Below are 19,249 nucleotides of genomic sequence, written 5' to 3'. Positions count from 1 at the left end.
GCAACATTAAAATTAAACTTTGATTTTTTTTCTCATTTTAGGCTGAGGAAATTGTATTAAATATATAGAAGTGCTGATGACTGTTGAACTTAGAAGGAAGATATGTGCTACAAAATATTCAGGATAAGGCTTTAATTTAGTAACCAGAGTTAGTTCTCTCTGTGGGTCTTGTTTCCCACATTAGCTGACAAAGATTTTTCAGATAATCTATGATTCTTTCACAAATAAAATATGGAGTCTCATTTATTTACCAGTGTTTCCACATAAGTGTTGCTATATGGTGAAAAGCTTTCCAAATAACAGGGGTCAGGAAACTCCACAGAACACATTTGTTTACTTTTGGGCATGTACACAAATCACTCAGAAACCAGCAGAAAACAAATGTGCATTTTCGTCATTATACAGGACTTCATTGAGCCCCAATATTTTCCTTGTTTAAAGAAAGCAAGTTTTAAATTCTTAGTGCTAAATCAATTAGACAATGGTAACAGCCAAGGAATAGGAAGGGGTGTGATTTTTGAACATCATAATGAGATACAAGTGGAGAGCAAGATTAATTGGCTGCAGATGATAACAAATTTGCCAAACAAAGTGAAAATAGAGAGCTACATAAGAAAATTCAGAACCTTTGGCATTCTAAAAAGCAAGCTTCTTGGAGGCATTCTCAGGTAATGAGTCTATATTGCAAGACAGGAAAAAGCCAAAGGTAAGTAAGATTTGTGCATTGTCCTTCTTTCCACCCTCCTCCCTTCTTAAAACCTTAACAAAATTCCAAAGATATGGACAGTTAAAAGGGAGAGAATAAACCCTGGGCTTCCTTTTAGAATAGTAGCATCCTATTTATACTAAGTGAGAACAAAAGGATAATGAAGCTCTTTGTGTAATGTTTTATTAATGAACTTAATTATCCTTGGAAGACAGATAAAGGATAAAGCAGAGTCTGTTATAATTTAATAGAAAGTAAGCGTGGGGTGAGTAATTTCTTAAACAATGGCATATTTCAGGGGACTTAGGAGTTTTAATAAAGTTAAAGGGAGATGAATTAAATACAACTTATAAAGCAATGTGTTAAGTATTTTCTCCCCGGAGGAACCACAGCCAGCTATTCATGTGGCTTCATGAAGGTCATTTTCTTTTATTGACACTGGTCTTCTTTTTTTGCCTATATCTTCCTTTTGAAATGTTCTGCATTAGAAAGATGTTAAGTATCCTAATGTTTAAAATACACTGCTTTATAAAGCATTTTGTGAAAAATAAATTCAGATAGCTCTACATGAAACCTTAGAGACCTATAGAAAACTGGGAAAAGGTATTTTTCCTGGAGTTACCCATAGTAAAGATTCAGAGAAAATCTAATGACTATGAACAAGGTAATTGAGGAACTTGTAAACACTTAGGAAACACTCGTTTGTGAGGTTCCCTAACTTAACCTCCGCATTTTATACCATTATCTGAACAGAACATAATCTAAGAATTCCAGAAAAACAAGTATTATTACATAAAAATGCATTTTCTGTGGGTAAATCCACTACAATTCGATGTATATTTGATTCCTGAACATTTATGCATGCATGAAACAAGTTTTTCCTACATTATTCTGTCATTTAAAAATATACACATTTCTAAAAATGCCTCACAGGTATTTACATGTCACTTAGTCATTTCATAATCTTTACTAAGAATATTCTAGATAAGGTAGTAAGCAGCCAGAACCTACTCATAAGATATTTACAAATATTTAAGATGCAAATAAAGCAAACAAACAAAAATAAATAAAGCTAATATTTATATAACGCTTAGAGGATTTCAAATTGCTTTCACAAATATTATCACATACTCTCATGCAGATGCATGACTGCCCTTTACCAGAAAGGAGTTCAGGAATACAGGCGGACATATTCAGAATCAGAGAAGGAACAAAATTTGATCATGAACTTACCTCTGTGGCAGATAATCGTTTATCTCCATTATCACTTCCAACACCTGAATCAGAATCCTTCTTGCTGGGATAGATGTCATCAATATTGAATTCATTTAGAAAAAAATAAATTAACAAAGTTCACAATAACACATCAATTTATATTCAAATTAACAATTTTTCTATACAAACTTTTACTATTGCCACAAGGTAACAAATCAGTTCATACCAAAAGAAACTAAAAGAAAGACTTAATGAAAATCAAGCAGCTCTACTGTCTAAATAGATCACTTTGTGTTCAGGATTTCATGGATTTATACTCTAAGTGTCCAGTTTTTTCAAACAGTGAACAAAGTTATTAATTCTAGCATATAAAAAAGCAAAAATCTAATTGACCTAATTGCTTTTACCTTTTATGTTACAAGAGGTTTTTTTTTTAATCTCTTACAAGGTTATTTTCAATAATTCTGTAAACTTTTATCCAATAACTAAAATCTAATTATTTATGAAAATAAAATAATATAGATATGTATTTTAAGCATTAAATAAAGGTCCATTAGATAGGCTGAGATTTTTAAATCACCATGTTTACTTTTAAGTTCAAAAAAAATTTCTGCAGTGAAAACAACCTATGTGTTCAGTGTGGGAATTTTGTTCTCTGAAAATTTAAGGCCCAATTTATGTCACACAAAGGTCAAGGACATATGAAAGGAATCTAACGTTTCCATTATAAACAGGAAATGGCAAAAAATCTCCACATAGTGCATTTTAAAAAGAATAAAAAAGGAAAACCTGTAGTTTTTTTTTTTAATAAATTTTATTTTTATATTCCCCATACAATTGCAATCCCCACATTCTGACCCCAATCCCTCCCTTCCCGCCCCCCACCCCCCAAAAAGTGTCTCTGGTTCGAAAACCTGTAGTTTTTCTTAACAATATCCCAAAGGAATATTAAAAACATCATTAAAAAAGACGTTTGAGCTTGATATGGTTATTTTGACTGATAAATAAAAATACCTATATTTATACTCGAGATCTTATTTATGAGGATATGGGTACATGCCACATTCACACATATGTAGCACTCATGGGAGATGGGTTATTGATTAGGAAAAGGTAGATGAGATTTGAGAGATGCCAAAATGTCATCCACAGTACACATTTTCTCTATCTTATTCCAAAAGTCATTGACACTCTCAGTTATAAATCTGCACTGGTTGAGTGAAGCAAAGGAATCTGTTAAGTTATTTACCTGGAGTGCCTATGCCTAAGCAATTCTAGAGGGGCTTGAGTGATGGCAGACACTCACCTGTCTTCCACGTGTTGGTGTGAATGTGGCCTTTCCATTGTGTGTAGATAAAGAGAATCTGCAGTCTTAATCTGGCATGCTTGTATACTTAGATACTTGAATATATGCACTTTGCCCTTGGTGCAAATCTGTGGAGAAATCAATATTACCTACTTTGTAAGCTCAAAACAGAAAGTAAACTTTGGACATCTGACTATATACATATTTATTTTTTAAAGATTTATTTTTTATTTATACATAGCTGGGGTACAGGCCAGAGGCGCAGGAGGGTGAAAGGATTCACCAGAGACAGAGCAGGGAGCAGAACAGGTAGATGGACCAAAAGCACTGCTGAGGGGAGCAGCGGGTGAGACAGGAGAGGTCTGCCACGCCATGTGGGAATCTCCCTGGTTGGCCGGGTATAGAACCCGTGCTGCAGAGGCTGCGGACAGCTCCACAGCGCAGTGCTCAACCCACTGCGCCACCCGGAGAGGCCCTGACTATATTTTTAATTTTTGCATTTTCATTTTAAGTAACACTAACAATGCACACCAAATTTGATCACTATAAATTATGTTAGAATTTAAGCAGTCTTTTTCTTCAAATTCTACATTAAATAGAAAACCGTGCTCAAGCAATTTCTAGTTTTTCCTGCACTAACCCACAAAATTCTAATGGAACTTTATTTAAGTATAAATACTTTAAAAATTATAGAAGTCAGATAACTGACCTGATAACACTCCAATCCTGAAAGCATATATACTTCATTTTGTTCTCACATAGTTTAATATTTGAACTTGAATTCTTGTCTCTAAATAATCAATAATCATATTTCAGAATGTTTAAGCTCCATTTTCCAGCAAACATTATTAAGGTAAGGATTATATTACTTCCCTTTCAAAGCCACACCCCCTATGCATGTGTGTTAAATTGTAAAATAATCAAGTAAAAATACAATTCTGGGATTGCAATGATCAGAAAAATCAGATCACAGTCAAATGATGGTAAATGGACTTGATGGAGCAGAAGAAAACTTACTGTAGTCAGATTCACCCAAGGAGTTAACATATCTAGAGATTGAGACTGTTCGTGATAATATCTAATATAATATTAATTCAGCAAAATATCCAAAACCCAGCTCTGCCAAGAGATATTGATAGCACATACCATGAGACAATAGAATTGTTGTATGACCCCTCACCTGTGCTGGAGGAGACTGCAAAGGGTTATTCTCAAGCAATAATACTTGCAGTTGCTTCATCTCTCTAAAACAAATGGGAATCACGAGCACTTTATTGCAGGAAAAGTCAAACTTTACCAAGGGAAGATCTACTAGTTCTAAAAGAAAAAACAAACAAACAAAAAAAAAAATAAAAGAACAAACTCAGAAAGTAACAAGATTAAATGACCAAACATTCCAAAAGCAATTTTCTGCTTATCAGGAAAAATATCATGTAGCATGATCAAGATCAGGTCGCATATAAGAAATATATGGCATGTTATATAATATTTTACCAAAGATGAGGAGGGATTGCTCATTGGGAGCCCTATTATTATTAATTTCTTGTAGTCCTGATAAGGGCTGAAAACACTTGACATTTACAATATCTATTGTTTAAAAAAGCTTTTTTTTTCCCCCCAGAGAAAGCCACTCTGCACAGGACATGGATGCTGTAACTTCAAAACATTTTCAAACAGTACTTGCTAGCACAGAAATAAGCTAATTATAAAATATTATCTATTCAAAGTATCTGAGCTGGCATAATCTCAAAACTAGTTACAAAAAAAAATGTTCATGATTTTCAACTCCATAAAAAATAAATACTATCTAATTCAGAATTTTGCAACAAACCCTGTAATCCTGATATGATGAGACTTCATTCTACTACTTTAAAAAAGTCTTCTGTAGTCCACAAACAAGACAGAACATTATATTTAGCTTAAAATCCCCACCCAGCGGCATAGTAAACACTCAGTAATCTCAAGCATTCCAACTGACATTGGCAGCTGCTAGAAACAAAGTCAAAGGGGCTGAGCGATGCCAGACATGTAGGGTGACATGGGGCAAACCACCAAGTCCAGTGTGAGAGGCTGCAGTGGGTTTACTGCACCATGGGGCCTCACTATGTTTGTTATGGGACCTGGGGAGGTGGGCAAAACTTTAAAATACTCAAGGAGTTCCAGTTGAGGAAGCACAGACAGCACAGGAAAAAGAGGAACCAAAGTCTCTCAGACACGTGGAGAACTAGCATCACTCCTGCTCCTCCCTCCCCCACTCAGCTATACACTTCAAGTTCCACCAACAAAGATTCTAATTCAGAATTTTGCAACAAACCCTGTAATCCTGATCTGATGAGGCTTTATTCTACTACTTAAAAAAAAAAAAAAGTAGCAACCAGTATCTGCTCTGAATTCAGCTTAACTCGTGAATTATTTGGCATTAAAGAAGGTGTCATGGGACTGAATGTTAGTGCTGACACAGAGCATCAAATTCAGCGGATCAGGTGCACATAGGTGGCAGTGTGAGAGAGACTGAGGAAGAGTATATTTTTTTAATTATCCAAAATCCAATTCTCCCCTCCACCTCTCCAAAAAAGCAGTGTAAGTGACTGGCCCCAGGCCACATTCATCCTGGAGGGGGTCAAGGAGAAGAGGGTTTGAGCATCTGGAGGTGGAGCAGAGAGGAGTTGAGCGTGGAGATAAGCTTGGACTCAGGAAAGTGGAAGGGAAAAGAAAGTAATATCCTTCTCACATTGTAGTTTGTTTCTAAAACAGGCATAAGAATTAGGGGGGATTAATATAAGAGGAATTCCTGCAACCACTAAAAAAATAATCTGTCTCTGAGTTGATTAATCTTACTTGCTAAAGTTAGGGTAGCAAATCAGTGGCAAAATTTAACTGGAGCCTGGAGCTTCAGAAATTGTCACTTAAAAGGAAAACGTTTTCAAAGTAAGACTAGATTACAAGTGATATTGAACATTTTTTCATATGCCTGTTGACCATTTGCATTTCCTCTTTGGAGAGCTTTCTTTTTAGCTCTCCTGCCCATTTTTTGACTGGATTATTTACTTTGTTTTTGTTGAGTCTCATCAGCTCTTTGTAGATTTTTGTGATAGTCCTTTATCATTAGTGTTGTGTGTAAAAATTTTCCCCCAATCAGTAGGGTGTTTTGGTTACTGTCTCTTTTTTTTTTTAATAGATCTTTTTTTTTTAAATGTTTTTTTTTTTTTTTTAAGATTTATTTATTTATTTATTTATTCATACAAGCACTGGGTACAGTCAGAAGCGGGAGGGTGAGAGAATTCACCAGAGTCAGAGCAGGATGCAGAACAGGCAGAAGGACCGAAGTACACTGCTGAGGGGAGCAGCGGGCGGCAGGAGAGGTCTGCGCGCCATGTGGGACCCTCCTCTGGTGGCCGGGGAGCAGCCGGGGATCGAACCGGCACTGCAGAGACTGCGGGCAGCTTCGCAACCCCGCGCTCAACCGCTGTGCCACCGGGGAAGCCCGGTTACTGTCTCTTTTGCTGTACAGAAGCTCTTTAATTTGATGTAGTCCCAGCTGTTTATCTTTGCCTTCCCTATTACTGCTTTGGGTGATGTGTCTTTAAAGATGTTATTGAGGTGTATGTCATGTAGTGTTTTGCCTATATTTCCTTATATATATTTTATGGTTTCAGGGAAATGCAAATGAAAACTACAATGAGATACCATCTTACACCAGTAAGAATGACACTTATTAAAAAAACTAGCTACAACAAATGTTGGTGAGGATGTGGAGAAAAAGGAACTCTCCTGCGCTGCTGGTGGGAGTGCAAACTGGTCCAACTACTATGGAGAGCTGTGTGGAGATTCCGCAACCTGCTAAAGATGGAGCTTCCATACATATGATCCAGCAATTCCACTCCTAGGTATTTACCCAAAGGACACAGAAACATTAATTCAAAAAGGCACCTGCACCCCTATATTTATAGCAGCACTATTTACAATAGTTAAGCTATGGAAACAACCCAAACGCCCAAAAATAGAGGACTGGATCAAGAAGATGTGGTACATATACACAATGGAATATTACTCAGCAATCAAAAAAGATAAACTCATGCAATTTGCAGCAACATGGATGGAGCTGGAAGGGATCATGCTCAGCGAAATAAACCAGCAAGGAAAAGAAAAATACCAGCTGGTCTCACTCATAGCAGGGATTTAGAAAACATAATAAGGGACCAGGAAAAAAACTAATTATAATAAAGTAAAAATCAAAATCAACAAGCAACTATAAACCAGAGACACACTACAGGGAGGTGGGGGGGGAGGGAGTAGGATCAAAATAAGGGGGGGTGGGAATTGTATGGGGAATATAACCAAGATGAAAATACATACATTGTGCAAAAATGAAAAATGATGTATAAAATATATTTTAAAAAAGAATTAAAAAAAAAGAAATAAAAGAAAGTAAAACTAGAGGACTAAGTTTCTGGAAAACACAGCAGGAAGCAAATTACAGGTAAAGGAAATGAGGAATTGTTTTCAAAATGATTCTTTTATTTTTAAATATTTATTTATTCAAGAACCGGGGTACAGGCCAGATGCGTGGTAGGATGAGAGGATTCACCAGAGATAGAGCAGGGAACAGAATAAGCAGACTGACGAACTACACTGTTGAGGAGAGCAGCGGGGGACAGGGAAGAGGTCTGCCGCGCCATGTGGTTTTCTCCCTGGCAGGCTGGGATCGAACTTGCGCTGCAGAGGCTGCGGATAGCTTCACAGCGCTGTGCTCGACTGCCTGCGCCACCAGGGAGGCCAAAAATGATTTTTTTAGTGTCCATTTGGAACACAATTCCATCTTTGTTTAGGAAAAGAGAAATAACTCCAAGCCAGAGAAGGTCAAAAGAATCAGAAAAGAAAACGGGAGAAAGAAAACATATATAGCAATTTTCATTTCTTACTCCTGCTGAAAGAGGGACAATAAATAACTGTACTTCTCTGTCCAGTCTGGTCCTAGAAAAAAGTATGGTCTCCTCATTGCAGAAGCTGTAGTAAAACCACCAGAAAATCAGAATTGAGTTAGGATAGATGCCATGGGTGATGAAGCCACAAACACCCCCTCAAATTGAAAGCATATGAGGAAGGGTATTCAAGGAGGAAAAACAAGTAAATATGGAAAGTCTTTAAATTCAAGGCCTGAAAGTATTATCAATGCTCTTTTGTTAATAGAGTTCTCCAGAGTGAAGTGAAAAGGAACTTTATATTCAGGAAATTATTTAGAAAGAAAAAAAAGATTTTCCAGTAAACTGAAGTCTTAACTTTAAGTGTATTTTAAAATACTGAAACTGAGAAAACATAGTTATGGAAAGTATAGAACTTTGTAACTGGTCTTTTTTTAGGCAAAGGAATGCTTTTAAGGTAAGAATAGGTAAGAGAGTAAGGAGAAACAAAAACCTAGATTTTGCAGATGGACATTCTTCCTTGTGTTTCTAAATGCTCACAGGCACCTATAAAATGATTAAGTTAAAGCTTCCCCTTGAAGAGGAGAATTTGACTATTTCTGATAATTCCTCAATGATTAACATGAGAGATTAAATTTAAAGGAATGTTTTTCCTAACACTGTGAAGGGTTATACGCTTATAAATTTGCTGTTAGTAAGAGTTTTCCATTTGTACTTGCTCAAGCCAAGAACAACAATTTCATAAATTCAAAACATGATTACACAATGATAAAAAAGAAAAATTAAGGTTTTGATGCCATTTCATCTCAGGTCATAAAGTAATGAATATGCTGAGATATTTTCTAATTTTACTTTAAAATGCTAGTCAGCATGATAAAGGTAAAGATGGTTGACTCTTTCACCTTCCATCCATGAAGCATGTAACATATTACAAAGTTCTTCCCCTTTCATGAGCTCATTTTCTTTTTTTTTTTCTTTTTTTTTTTTTTTAAATAGAGGCATGTTTCATTTATTTATTTGTTTGTTTTTTGTTTATGCATGCACTGGGTACAGTCAGAAGCACGGGAGGGTGAGAGAATTCACCAGAGCCAGAGCGGGGAGCAGAGCAGGCAGAAGGACTGAAGTACACTGCTGAGGGGAGCAGCGGGCGGCAGGAGAGGTCTGCGCGCCATGTGGGACCCTCCTCAGGTGGCCGGGGAGCAGCCGGGGATCGAACCAGCGCTGCAGAGGCTGCCAGCAGCTTAGCAACCCAGCGCTCAACCGCTGCGCCACCGGGGAGGCCCCATGAGCTCATTTTCTTGCCTTGAATAATGAAGCATTTCAAGACAAACATCAAGGTGTAGAAACAAAATAATAAGAATCAGGCAGCTTTCAAATAGCACATTAGCAAGAGAGTAACCAAATGACAATTGTTTCCAAATATGCACTTTTGCTTTGAGGTATATTTTTTGAGTATGCCTACAGAAATGAAATTATGAATAAAATGAAAATGCAACTGATGGGATTGAGGTGGTGTTTGAAAACCAGAGGATGTTTTGGAGAAAACATTCAATATTCCTCTACTGCTCATTGACTGACCCTTCACCGATCAGGTCCAAATATGAAATATGAAATTCAGATCCACCATCTTTAAGGATGCTTGTCAAAGTTCTTTTTTTAAAAAAGATTTATTTATGCATACAAGAGCTGGGGTGCAGGCCAGAGGTGCAGAGAGGTGAGAGGATTCACCAGAGACAGAGTAGGGAGCAGAACAGACAGATCTACTGAAATACACTGCTGAAGGGAGCAGCCAGTGAGATAGGAGAGGTCTCCTGCGCCATGTGGGTTAGCTCCCTGGCTGTGGATAAAACTCGAGTTGCAGCAGCTGCCTATAGCTTCATAGTGCTGAGACTTAACCCCCTGTGCCACCAGGGAGGCCCTGCTTGTCAAAGTTCTTAATGGTGCAAAATTTCTGAATAAATACATCTTTTTACTTGAATTCCGATACAATGTACCAATGACCTTCAGAAGGAAGCTTGTGAGTCTGGTTGTCTGCAGGGATTTCGCACTAGTGCTGGCAGCAGGAGCAGTGCTCCCATTGCTAAGACTCTGGGGCCACCCTTGCTGCAGCCTTAAGAAAGTCACCAAAACTATCAGTAACATCAATCCAGATATCACTTTAGAAGGGACAGTGCCCTCACCTGAACAAAGGATACAGACACCTAAGGGGTCTCTACTAGGGTTCCCAGCTCCCCAAAGTCAGAAACCTCAACAGTTAGATCTGCAGGATCAAGCACATCAACTAACCCGCTGTCTGATATTCCAGAACATCACACATCTATACCAAAAATGACTCATGTTGTCTCCTGTGAGCCTGTGAGTCCCCAAATTCATACATTGGAGTTCTAACACCCAGTGCCACTGTATTTGGAGACAGTGTCTTTAAAGGAGTAATGAAGTTAAAATGAGGTCATTAAGATGGGGCTTCAATCCAACATAACTGGTATCTTTATAAGAAGAGAAATAAGGACAACGACACACAAGGAAGACTATCTACAAGCTAAAGAAGAAGCCATATCCGCCAATACCTTGATCTCACATTTCCAGCCTCCAGGACAGTCAGAAAATAAATCACTGTTATTTCAGACACTCAGTTTATGCTAGATGGTTATGGGAGCCCAAACAAACTAATACACACTGTCACACATGGCCTTTTAATGTTTCTGTTGCTGTACCCCTTGTTTAAAATGACAACTTAATTTTTCTGTTATCTGCATGTAAACTTCAAATTGTAATTAAATGAATAGGTGTACAAATACAAACATCCACCTTCTTCACAGAAATGAATCAAAATCAAGACTCCCATATTACTAATTTTTTTCCTCTTTCTTTTCTTACCTTGTGGTAAAACTTTAAGGTAATTTCTCCTGACATTCAGTTCTCGGAGAGATTTCAATTGTCCAATCTGCTGGGGCAAGGCTGTGATCTCATTGCAGCTGACATCCTGTAAAAAAAGAGATTGTAGGAAATCAGGGCTTTCGTGTGAAATCTCCATAAGAAATTAAAATATTCGGACAATTACACAGGTATACTTTATAATGATCTCCATGTCCTCAGCCAAGGAAGACTTAGCACAGAGAAGGGAAGTTTAAATTTTTAAGCACCCCTAAGGAGAGAACAAGGGAGGGAAGACCCTATTAGCATTCGATGGGGCAGCCAGGGTCACATGCTTCAATGTTAGTTAATTCTGATAACAAACCCAACATCTCTAGTCTAACATTCACAGATCAGAAAAAGTGGGCTCAGGAATGTCAACTCAGTTGTCGAAGACTTGCAAGAGCCAGATTAACGCTCAGAGGGAAATACCAGCTCCCTGTTAAGCCACTATCCCGAAACACCTCTAAACAGAAGATTATGCATCCTACCTTACAAATGCTCACATTTTACAGTGAAAAACTACAAATACTGATGTACTTGAATGCACTATTTAGAGTGTAGTTCTTCTCTTTTTAAAGATTTATTTATCTATTTTTATACAAGAACCAGATGTACAGGCCAGATGTGTGGGAGGGTGAGAGGATTCACCAGAGCCAGAGCGGGGAACAGAACAGGCAGACTGATGAAATACACTGCTGAGGGGAGCAGCGGGAGCAACAGGAGAGTTCTGCTGCGCCATGTGGGACCCTCGCCAGCCCGCTGGGATCGAACCCGTGCTGCAGAGGCTGTGGGCAGCTTCACAGCACGGCGCTCAACCGCCTGCGCCACCAGGGGAGGCCCTAAAGTGGAGTTCTTACCAGAGGGCTGGAAACGTTGGACCTGAACATCTTTTTTTTAAAAAGATTTATTTACTTATGCATACAAGAGTGGGGGTACAGGCCAGAGATGTGGGGGGTGAGAGGATCCACCAGAGGCAGAGTGGGGAACAGAACAGGCAGACCAACTGAAATGCACTACTGAGGGGAGCAGCAGGCAAGACAGAAGAGGTCTGCTTAATCATGTAGGTTTCTCCCTGGCTGGAGGGGATCGAACTTATGCTGCAGAGGCTGTGGACTGCCTCATAGTGTGGTGCTCAACCCCCTGCACCACCAGGAAGGCCCTGGACCTGAACATCTTTAATACATTTTACAAACAAGACTGTGGGGGGTGTGGATTGTCTCTGTTTTGTCTCTATTAATAATTCATTGAGACAACATTTTTACACAGGTAAAATGGGTAATGACATTTATAATATCATATAAAATAATATTACATAGAAGATACTATCATATCTCTCCCAATCTCACTCTTCCTCTTGTCTCTGCTAACTCCTACCTTGCTCTCCACCCCCACCCCAGATACTCCTTTGGTCTAGACCTGCTTTACCTCTCAGCCAGACACTATCATGTTCTTGATTGGTTCTAGACATCACCCTGTTCCTTGGATCCATCCTTCAGCTGCCAGAGAGTAAACTTTACTATGTCATTCCCTACTAAAATATTTGCAAGAACTCTTCAAGAATTACAAGATAAAGTTTACAAGATAAACTCCTAAACAAAGTCCAGGATCTAAACTCCAATCTATCTATTTCTCCATCATTCTCTCTGTATGCCTTCCCTTGTACCTTATATTCAAGCCATGTTACTACTGTTTGCAGTACCCAGTGTGTACCAAGTTGTTTCACAGCCCCAAAATTTGTTGGATTCTTTCCTTGCCTGATATGCCACTCCGCAATATTTCCCTCTTGTTCCACCTAGTCATTTTTCAAGACTTAATTCAAGCTTTGCCATCTCTCAAACCTATCTGCAGATTCCGCCACCTCTCCTACTCTAACACCCAGGGGAATGTACCACCTTTTCTTTGTGGCCCTACAAATAACCTGTTACCAAAATCATCTTCTCAAATGTTGCCTTTTCCTAAAATCCTTTGGACTCATAGATTGAAAGACCATATCTCATTCACTCCATCCTCCTAGTGTTGAGAATAAAACCAAGGAGAAATCAAGGCACTGATAACCAACAAGATAACCAGTCATATTGTTGACACTCTGTGGTGTTCCGGCTCATTCTGTCTCTTAGCTCATTCTGTATCTCCAGGATACTCCTACATACACACCTAAATACTTGCAGGTCCTGCTTGGCATTACAGACCCACAGAGAGATATTTTGGCTATCAATAATACCAGTAAGGTCAAGTCCATAAATATCCCATGTCACTTTGGAACCCATAGACACTCACCCTCCTTCTTCTCCTTTTAGAAGGCAGCAGAGGGGCCTCCCTGGTGGCGCAAAGGGTTAGGATGCAACCTATGAAGCTATCCGCAGCCACTGCAGCATGAGTTTGATCCCCGGCCTGGGAGCAACCCACATGGCACAGCAGACCTCTCATGACTCACCCGCTGCTCCCCTCAGCAGTGCACTTTGGCCAATCTGCCTGTTCTGTTCCCCACTGTCTCTGGTGAATTTTCTCACCCTCCGCACCTCTGGCCTATATCCCAGCTCTTGAATGCATAGATAAAAACAAATCTTTTAAAAAGAATAGAAGGCAGCAGAAAGTCTTGCTGCAGAAATAATTTGATGTTTACTCAAAGGAGACCAACTCATCATCAACCTATCCTCTGACCCCCCACCCCCGTCTCCATGTAAGAGCAGAACAATGTAGAATCCAGTGGATCCCTACTCTCTAACCTCATCTCATCTAAAACTCCTCAGGTGACCTCACTCCTAAGGTCGTGAGGAGGGTGCTAAATGACTATTATTTTATGAAGAAGAGCAATATCATTCCTGCTAAAGAGAATGAAGCTTCCATCTACAGAGGCTGAGTGTGCAGTATGCGACTGACACTTCATACTTGTCTGTGCTCAGCTCAGTCTGCCAGGGGTAAGGTGGCAGGGGATGAGTTCAAAACACTAGGTGCTCAACAGCATCGCCCCCAGGATAGCTGTTACTGCATCACTCCTGGCCCAGAAAAGTCACTGAAAATATTATGGAAAACATCCCTAGTGTTTAAAGAAAAAACAAACCCACAAGCACATCTGCAGAGGCAAAAAGGTCTAAGGAAGTAATTACAGAATTAGGAGGTCCAGAGATTTTTCAGTTACTCTAAGCCTCTCTCTAAGTCAGTAAATGGCTGTGCTTTTCTGAATATACTCCCATATATGAGAAGTAAAAAGTGAAAAGCCAGCTTTCTCCAATTAGTGGCATTTGATCAGTCACTGAAGTCAAAAACCAAATCCTTTCAATGAGAGCAGTATCTTTCTTTGTTTAACTAGATACACATAAGAAAAAGACAGTATCCCATTCTATTTTTAAAAGAGGCCTTAACAAATGATACACAGGTAAGCCCTAGTAACATATGAAGTTAAATCATTTTATGGGACTCATGACCAAGCACAGTCACCCTCGGATGGCTGATGGGGCAGGAGGGGAAAGGGCAGTAAGTCAGCAGGGAAAGTCAGTGGGAATTACATTCCACCTCGAGAGAGAATTTATGCTATTGACATCTAACTTAAGTCTTCCTAAGTCTGTGTGTGACAGTACGAGAAAGACCCTTTTGTAGTTCATGAGCATTACAGATTTCCAATATACAACTAACAATTTTCAGAAGTTTCAAAGGCGTTTTCAAAAGATATCATTTTCCTAAAAAAATCAAGAAGAGGGAAGCAAAAAGGTATAGATATATTTAAGCACATAACTCTTAACTTGGAATCTCCAGAGGTAAATTTCAGACTTCGTGCATTCTACAGTCACCTTGCATTTTTGGTTACCTCCTTGTTAGCGAGAAACTAGGGTATATATAATTATATATAGTATATATAATTTCCTTATATACTAAGGTAACTATTTTCAACATAGATTTCTAAAAGAATGGCTTTATCGAAGAAAATTGGCTTGCCTTAGCTACATTTAAATACTTACCTGCAGGGAAAGTAGTTACCCAATTTACTGTTTTTGTTTTTATTTTTAAGAATGTCACAAAATGATAAAAAAAAGTTTTTTCCTCTAACTTACAGGACAGGACATCTGCAGACAATTAGAAACACAAAGTGCAATTGTCCATTCACATTTTGAAGGGTATACAGGGAGGGTCAAATTATTTTTGTAGGACTTTGTACTGCTGTCAGCTACTTCCTGTCCTGCCAAAATAATGGGGGAGAAAGCCAAGGCAGACATAGCACACAAGCAAGATAAAAACTTTTCATTTCTGTATAATCAATATTGCTAAAACTATGCAAACTCTCCTCCTTTGCAGTTATTGAACCTTGCCAATTTAAAAAAGGTTACGAATTTCATCACATACACACACACACACACACACACACACACCCAAATAGGTAATTATGTCTCATTTAGATAGGAATGAGGAGGAGGAAAGAGAGGATTATAGTTTAAGATGCTTGGGGATAAGATATTTCAGTTTAGAAAATGTAAAAGTAATATTCCTAGAATGGTGTGATTCTCTAAAACATGTCTGTCAATTAAGATAAGGTATGGCTTTTTTGAAAGCTCATTTAAAGGAGATAAACTTACGAAAATAAATTTTTAAAGTAAGTAACACTGATGCTTCACACTTCTGCAATTATGGAGAACTTGCCAAGTTATGAATTCCAGATGCAGTTTTCTTAGAACAGTCTAATGAATCCCTTCTGAAATGTCTATTAGCCCTAAGCTATGTCTTGAAGAATAATTATTCCAAGCTTCAATGAAATCAAATGACCATATATTAGAGTTACAACATCACACATATACAGGTAAGTAAAAAATACCATCATAAACATAGCATATTTATTAATTCTATCGTTTTAGATACAGAAGGAATCCAATTATTACACAATATAAATGCTCAAACTTAATTATTTTTGTGGACCAGTCAACCCAATTTTTTTCATTCAGATAAAAGCAAAACAGACAGAGAATTCTCACTATGACTTAAAACATACTTATTTTCTACTGGTTTAATCAACTGACTTCTAAGTAACCAAAAGAAAAGCTTAAGAAGTTAAGATTTTCATTTCATCATAATCCTTCTCTGTAATAAAGGAAGTCTCTGGAAGTATCTAAAGGCACTTTGAGATTAATATATTTTTGTTGACTAAGTGCAGTTGCTAAGTTACCTTCAGAATACAAAAATGACAAAGATTTAAAATATCAGAGTAAATTCAAGGATTATCAAACTAGTAATGCTCGCTTTCAGAAAACAACACTGTAAAGAAGACTAGAAGTGACTTTAGTGAAACCAGCATTAAGCACTCTTCCATGATGGTCTTGGCTAGAGACTTCTAGGGAGACCAGATCATACTCTGGGATGGCAAATGGCATTTACATGAGCTTCTCTGCCCTGGCTTGCAGGTCTTCAAAAACTTAGTGTGGTTAAACTATTGTGTAAGTTCTATTTCTGTAATAAATCTAGCTCCTTATTTAATTGAAGGAAATCCAGACATTCTGACAGGAAATACCAGCTATTAACATTGACCTCCAGTCATGTGACTATACCCTTTTTTTTGGAAATGTCTTTTGTATGACTCACTATTTAACTTTAGGAAAATATCTTAACCTTTCTGTCCCTGTATAAGAAGAGTGGTATATTAAATAATTCTAATTTCCTTACCGTAATAGGAAAATCTACCTACCACATTAGAAATAATTAAAAGATACTTAACTGACTTAGGAGTTATGTCAGTTTTGATTTCTTGCCATCAAAAACTTCAAAGCCTGTGGTCACAACTTTATTTTAAGAAAAATCAATATGTTCATTTAAACTAGAGCCTTTTTTCAAGTGACCTCTGGTATGATCAATTATTACCTCTCAATACTTACTGGGTAACATTTTCTAGTATAAAACTACACCTTCCATACACCCACAAACACATGTCTCACCCCACTGATCTTTATAATAGAGGCAGACTGAAGTGTTGCAGGACAGGGAGAGGAGAAGCAGGAGAAGGGACCTTGAACAAGCCAGGATTTTCCAGTAGACCCAAAAAATCAGAGAGGTAAGGAAGTATCTCCATAATCCAGAGAGGATGAATGGATGAATGATTATATTATGGCACTCCCATGCATTTATGCATCCAGTATATTTATTTCAGAAATGGATCACTATGCTAAAAATGATGATGAAGAAATTTTACTCAGAAGCTGCTTGATACTTCCTGTGTCTATAATCTATCCTCCAGTTCAAACTGTACACACAATCAAACATTTCATGAAAAGAGAAAAAAAAATAATGTGGTTTCTCAGTCCGGGAAATGCCCTTTCTAGTTATTACTTGAATTAGGCCTTGTGAGTTTTGGGTGCTAAAAGTAGGTTTCTGATCAGGGATACTGTGTTCTCTTAAATGAAAGTTGCAGCTCTAAGACAAAATTTGCACAAACTGCATGAGTTGGGGGAAGACAGAATTGAGGGGGGGAAAAACAACAAGAAATAAACCATCTCTCTGTAAATCAGCACACAGAGACAGCCAAGGAGAAAACTACTACATAAAAGATTCTTCATTCTGCTATTAAGTTCTAACACTGTTACAGAACACAACAATATGTCTGTTCACTAAAACATATGGTAGTCACACAGGATCTCTTACCAAATACTTAATAAGCCTTATCCCTCAGGCACGATTTGACAGGACAAGAACCATATTTCTAATACATTTACATGGCTGTAGTGAGTAAAATGAGATGTAGTCAACATGACAGGAGTCTACTGCCCCTCCTGCCTACGGTTTCTCAGTGAGGAACTGTTCCCGCAAACACTGCCCATTTGTGCCACACCCTGTTTTTGTAACATTCTCTGATTCACTTTCAGCTGTTCATGGTTGGCCACAGTTTTAATGGGAAACCAAAGCAGGAGAACTCCAAAGAAAGAAATTCTGGGGCCTCTCTGGTGGCGCAGAGGCTAAAGTCTCAGGGCTATCAAGCTACAGCCAGCTACTGCTGCATGAGTTCACTCCCCCACCAGGGAGCTAACCCACATGGAGCAGAAGACCTCTCCTGTCTCACCTGCTACTCCCCTCAGCAGTGCATTTCAGTATATCTGCCTGTTCTGCTTCCTATTCTGTCTCTTGTGAATCCTCTCATCCCCCACACCTCTAGCCTACACCCCAGTTCTTGTATGCATAAATAAATAATAACAAATCTTTAAAAAAAGAAAGAAATTCTGGCCCCTCTCCATGAAAGGCTTACAGTCTAGACGAAGAGACAGTGAGTGAGGCTGTACTATGCTGTGGAAAGGGTTTGGCAGTTATTAGACAAACCTGGTCTTGACCCCAACTCCACTTTGTAGCCCCCACATCTTGGGATACATTAATCCTGAAAATTCAAATTTGTCTGTTAAATGTAATATGATATCTACCTTTCTTGGTTACTGTCAGGGTTCTATAAATAATATGTGTACTGGAGCTAATAAAATGCTTGGTATAAAATGGGCAGCTAGTAAATATAGGTGCTTTATCTCTTTTCTATTATAGGAAGCACACACAAATGCACAGACTAACAAATTACCACACATATAGAGCTACAGCTCTAAAGAGACACATCATACAGAAATAATTCAGAGATGCCAAGGAGGCTAGAAGTTCTAGATCAATGCCACAGAAATGACCCTCCTGGGACTAGATCCAGAGAGTTCAGATTCTGTAAATTCTTCATCTGAAACAATGTGGAAATATACCCAGGTCTCTCTTGTGGATTCAAGAAAAGGACATCACAGTAGAGTTCCTTAATGGTTTCTTCATGGAAGAAAGAACAGGGTTTCCATGTTCCCCACACAAATGGCCGTACAAGCCTGTTCCCTGAATGGGAATGCTTCCTGTTTTAAGGCTTAGATAATTGTGACATCCTTGAAAAGGTAAGATTCTGCTATCCAAAGTCAATTCCTCTTAAAATCTAGTAGGAACAACTTCTTTCTTGTAGATGGCTATGACATTTTTGGTTTTGTTGATTCTGAAATACTTACCCTTGGAAGAAGAGAGTTTACAACTCAGTTTGGGACACTCTAAGTGTGAAATTTTTAAAAATATTTCTTTCCAAAATAGTTAAACAATTCTCGGAACTAAGAATCTGAGAGATTTTTTATCAGCTTTGAGGTGGCTTACAGTATTCTGAATACTGTGGAGCTCCCAAGTTTTTAACAAGTTGGTTACTATGTAACT

General features: G+C 38.3%; 1 protein-coding gene across 4 annotated transcripts in view; it reads right to left on the bottom strand.

The window, feature by feature from the left end:
• LRCH1 (leucine rich repeats and calponin homology domain containing 1) overlaps positions 1 to 19,249 on the bottom strand; it is a gene marked incomplete at both ends in the record, with an annotated part of 189,815 nt that overhangs the window by 54,825 nt on the left and 115,741 nt on the right. For all 4 annotated transcript variants that reach the window (XM_084235577.1, XM_084235579.1, XM_084235576.1 and 1 more), the window contains 4 exons: positions 1,940 to 2,003; positions 3,228 to 3,355; positions 4,408 to 4,544; positions 11,027 to 11,132. In XM_084235577.1, the coding sequence (XP_084091703.1) occupies positions 1,940 to 2,003; positions 3,228 to 3,355; positions 4,408 to 4,544; positions 11,027 to 11,132 (435 nt within the window). The remainder of the gene's footprint in view (positions 1 to 1,939; positions 2,004 to 3,227; positions 3,356 to 4,407; positions 4,545 to 11,026; positions 11,133 to 19,249) is intronic.

Source organism: Talpa europaea (genome assembly GCF_964194135.1).
Source record: "Talpa europaea genome assembly, chromosome: 6".
Lineage (NCBI taxonomy): Eukaryota > Metazoa > Chordata > Mammalia > Eulipotyphla > Talpidae > Talpa > Talpa europaea.
Note: the sequence above shows the minus strand (reverse complement) of the source record. Positions and strands in the feature narration are given on the sequence as shown.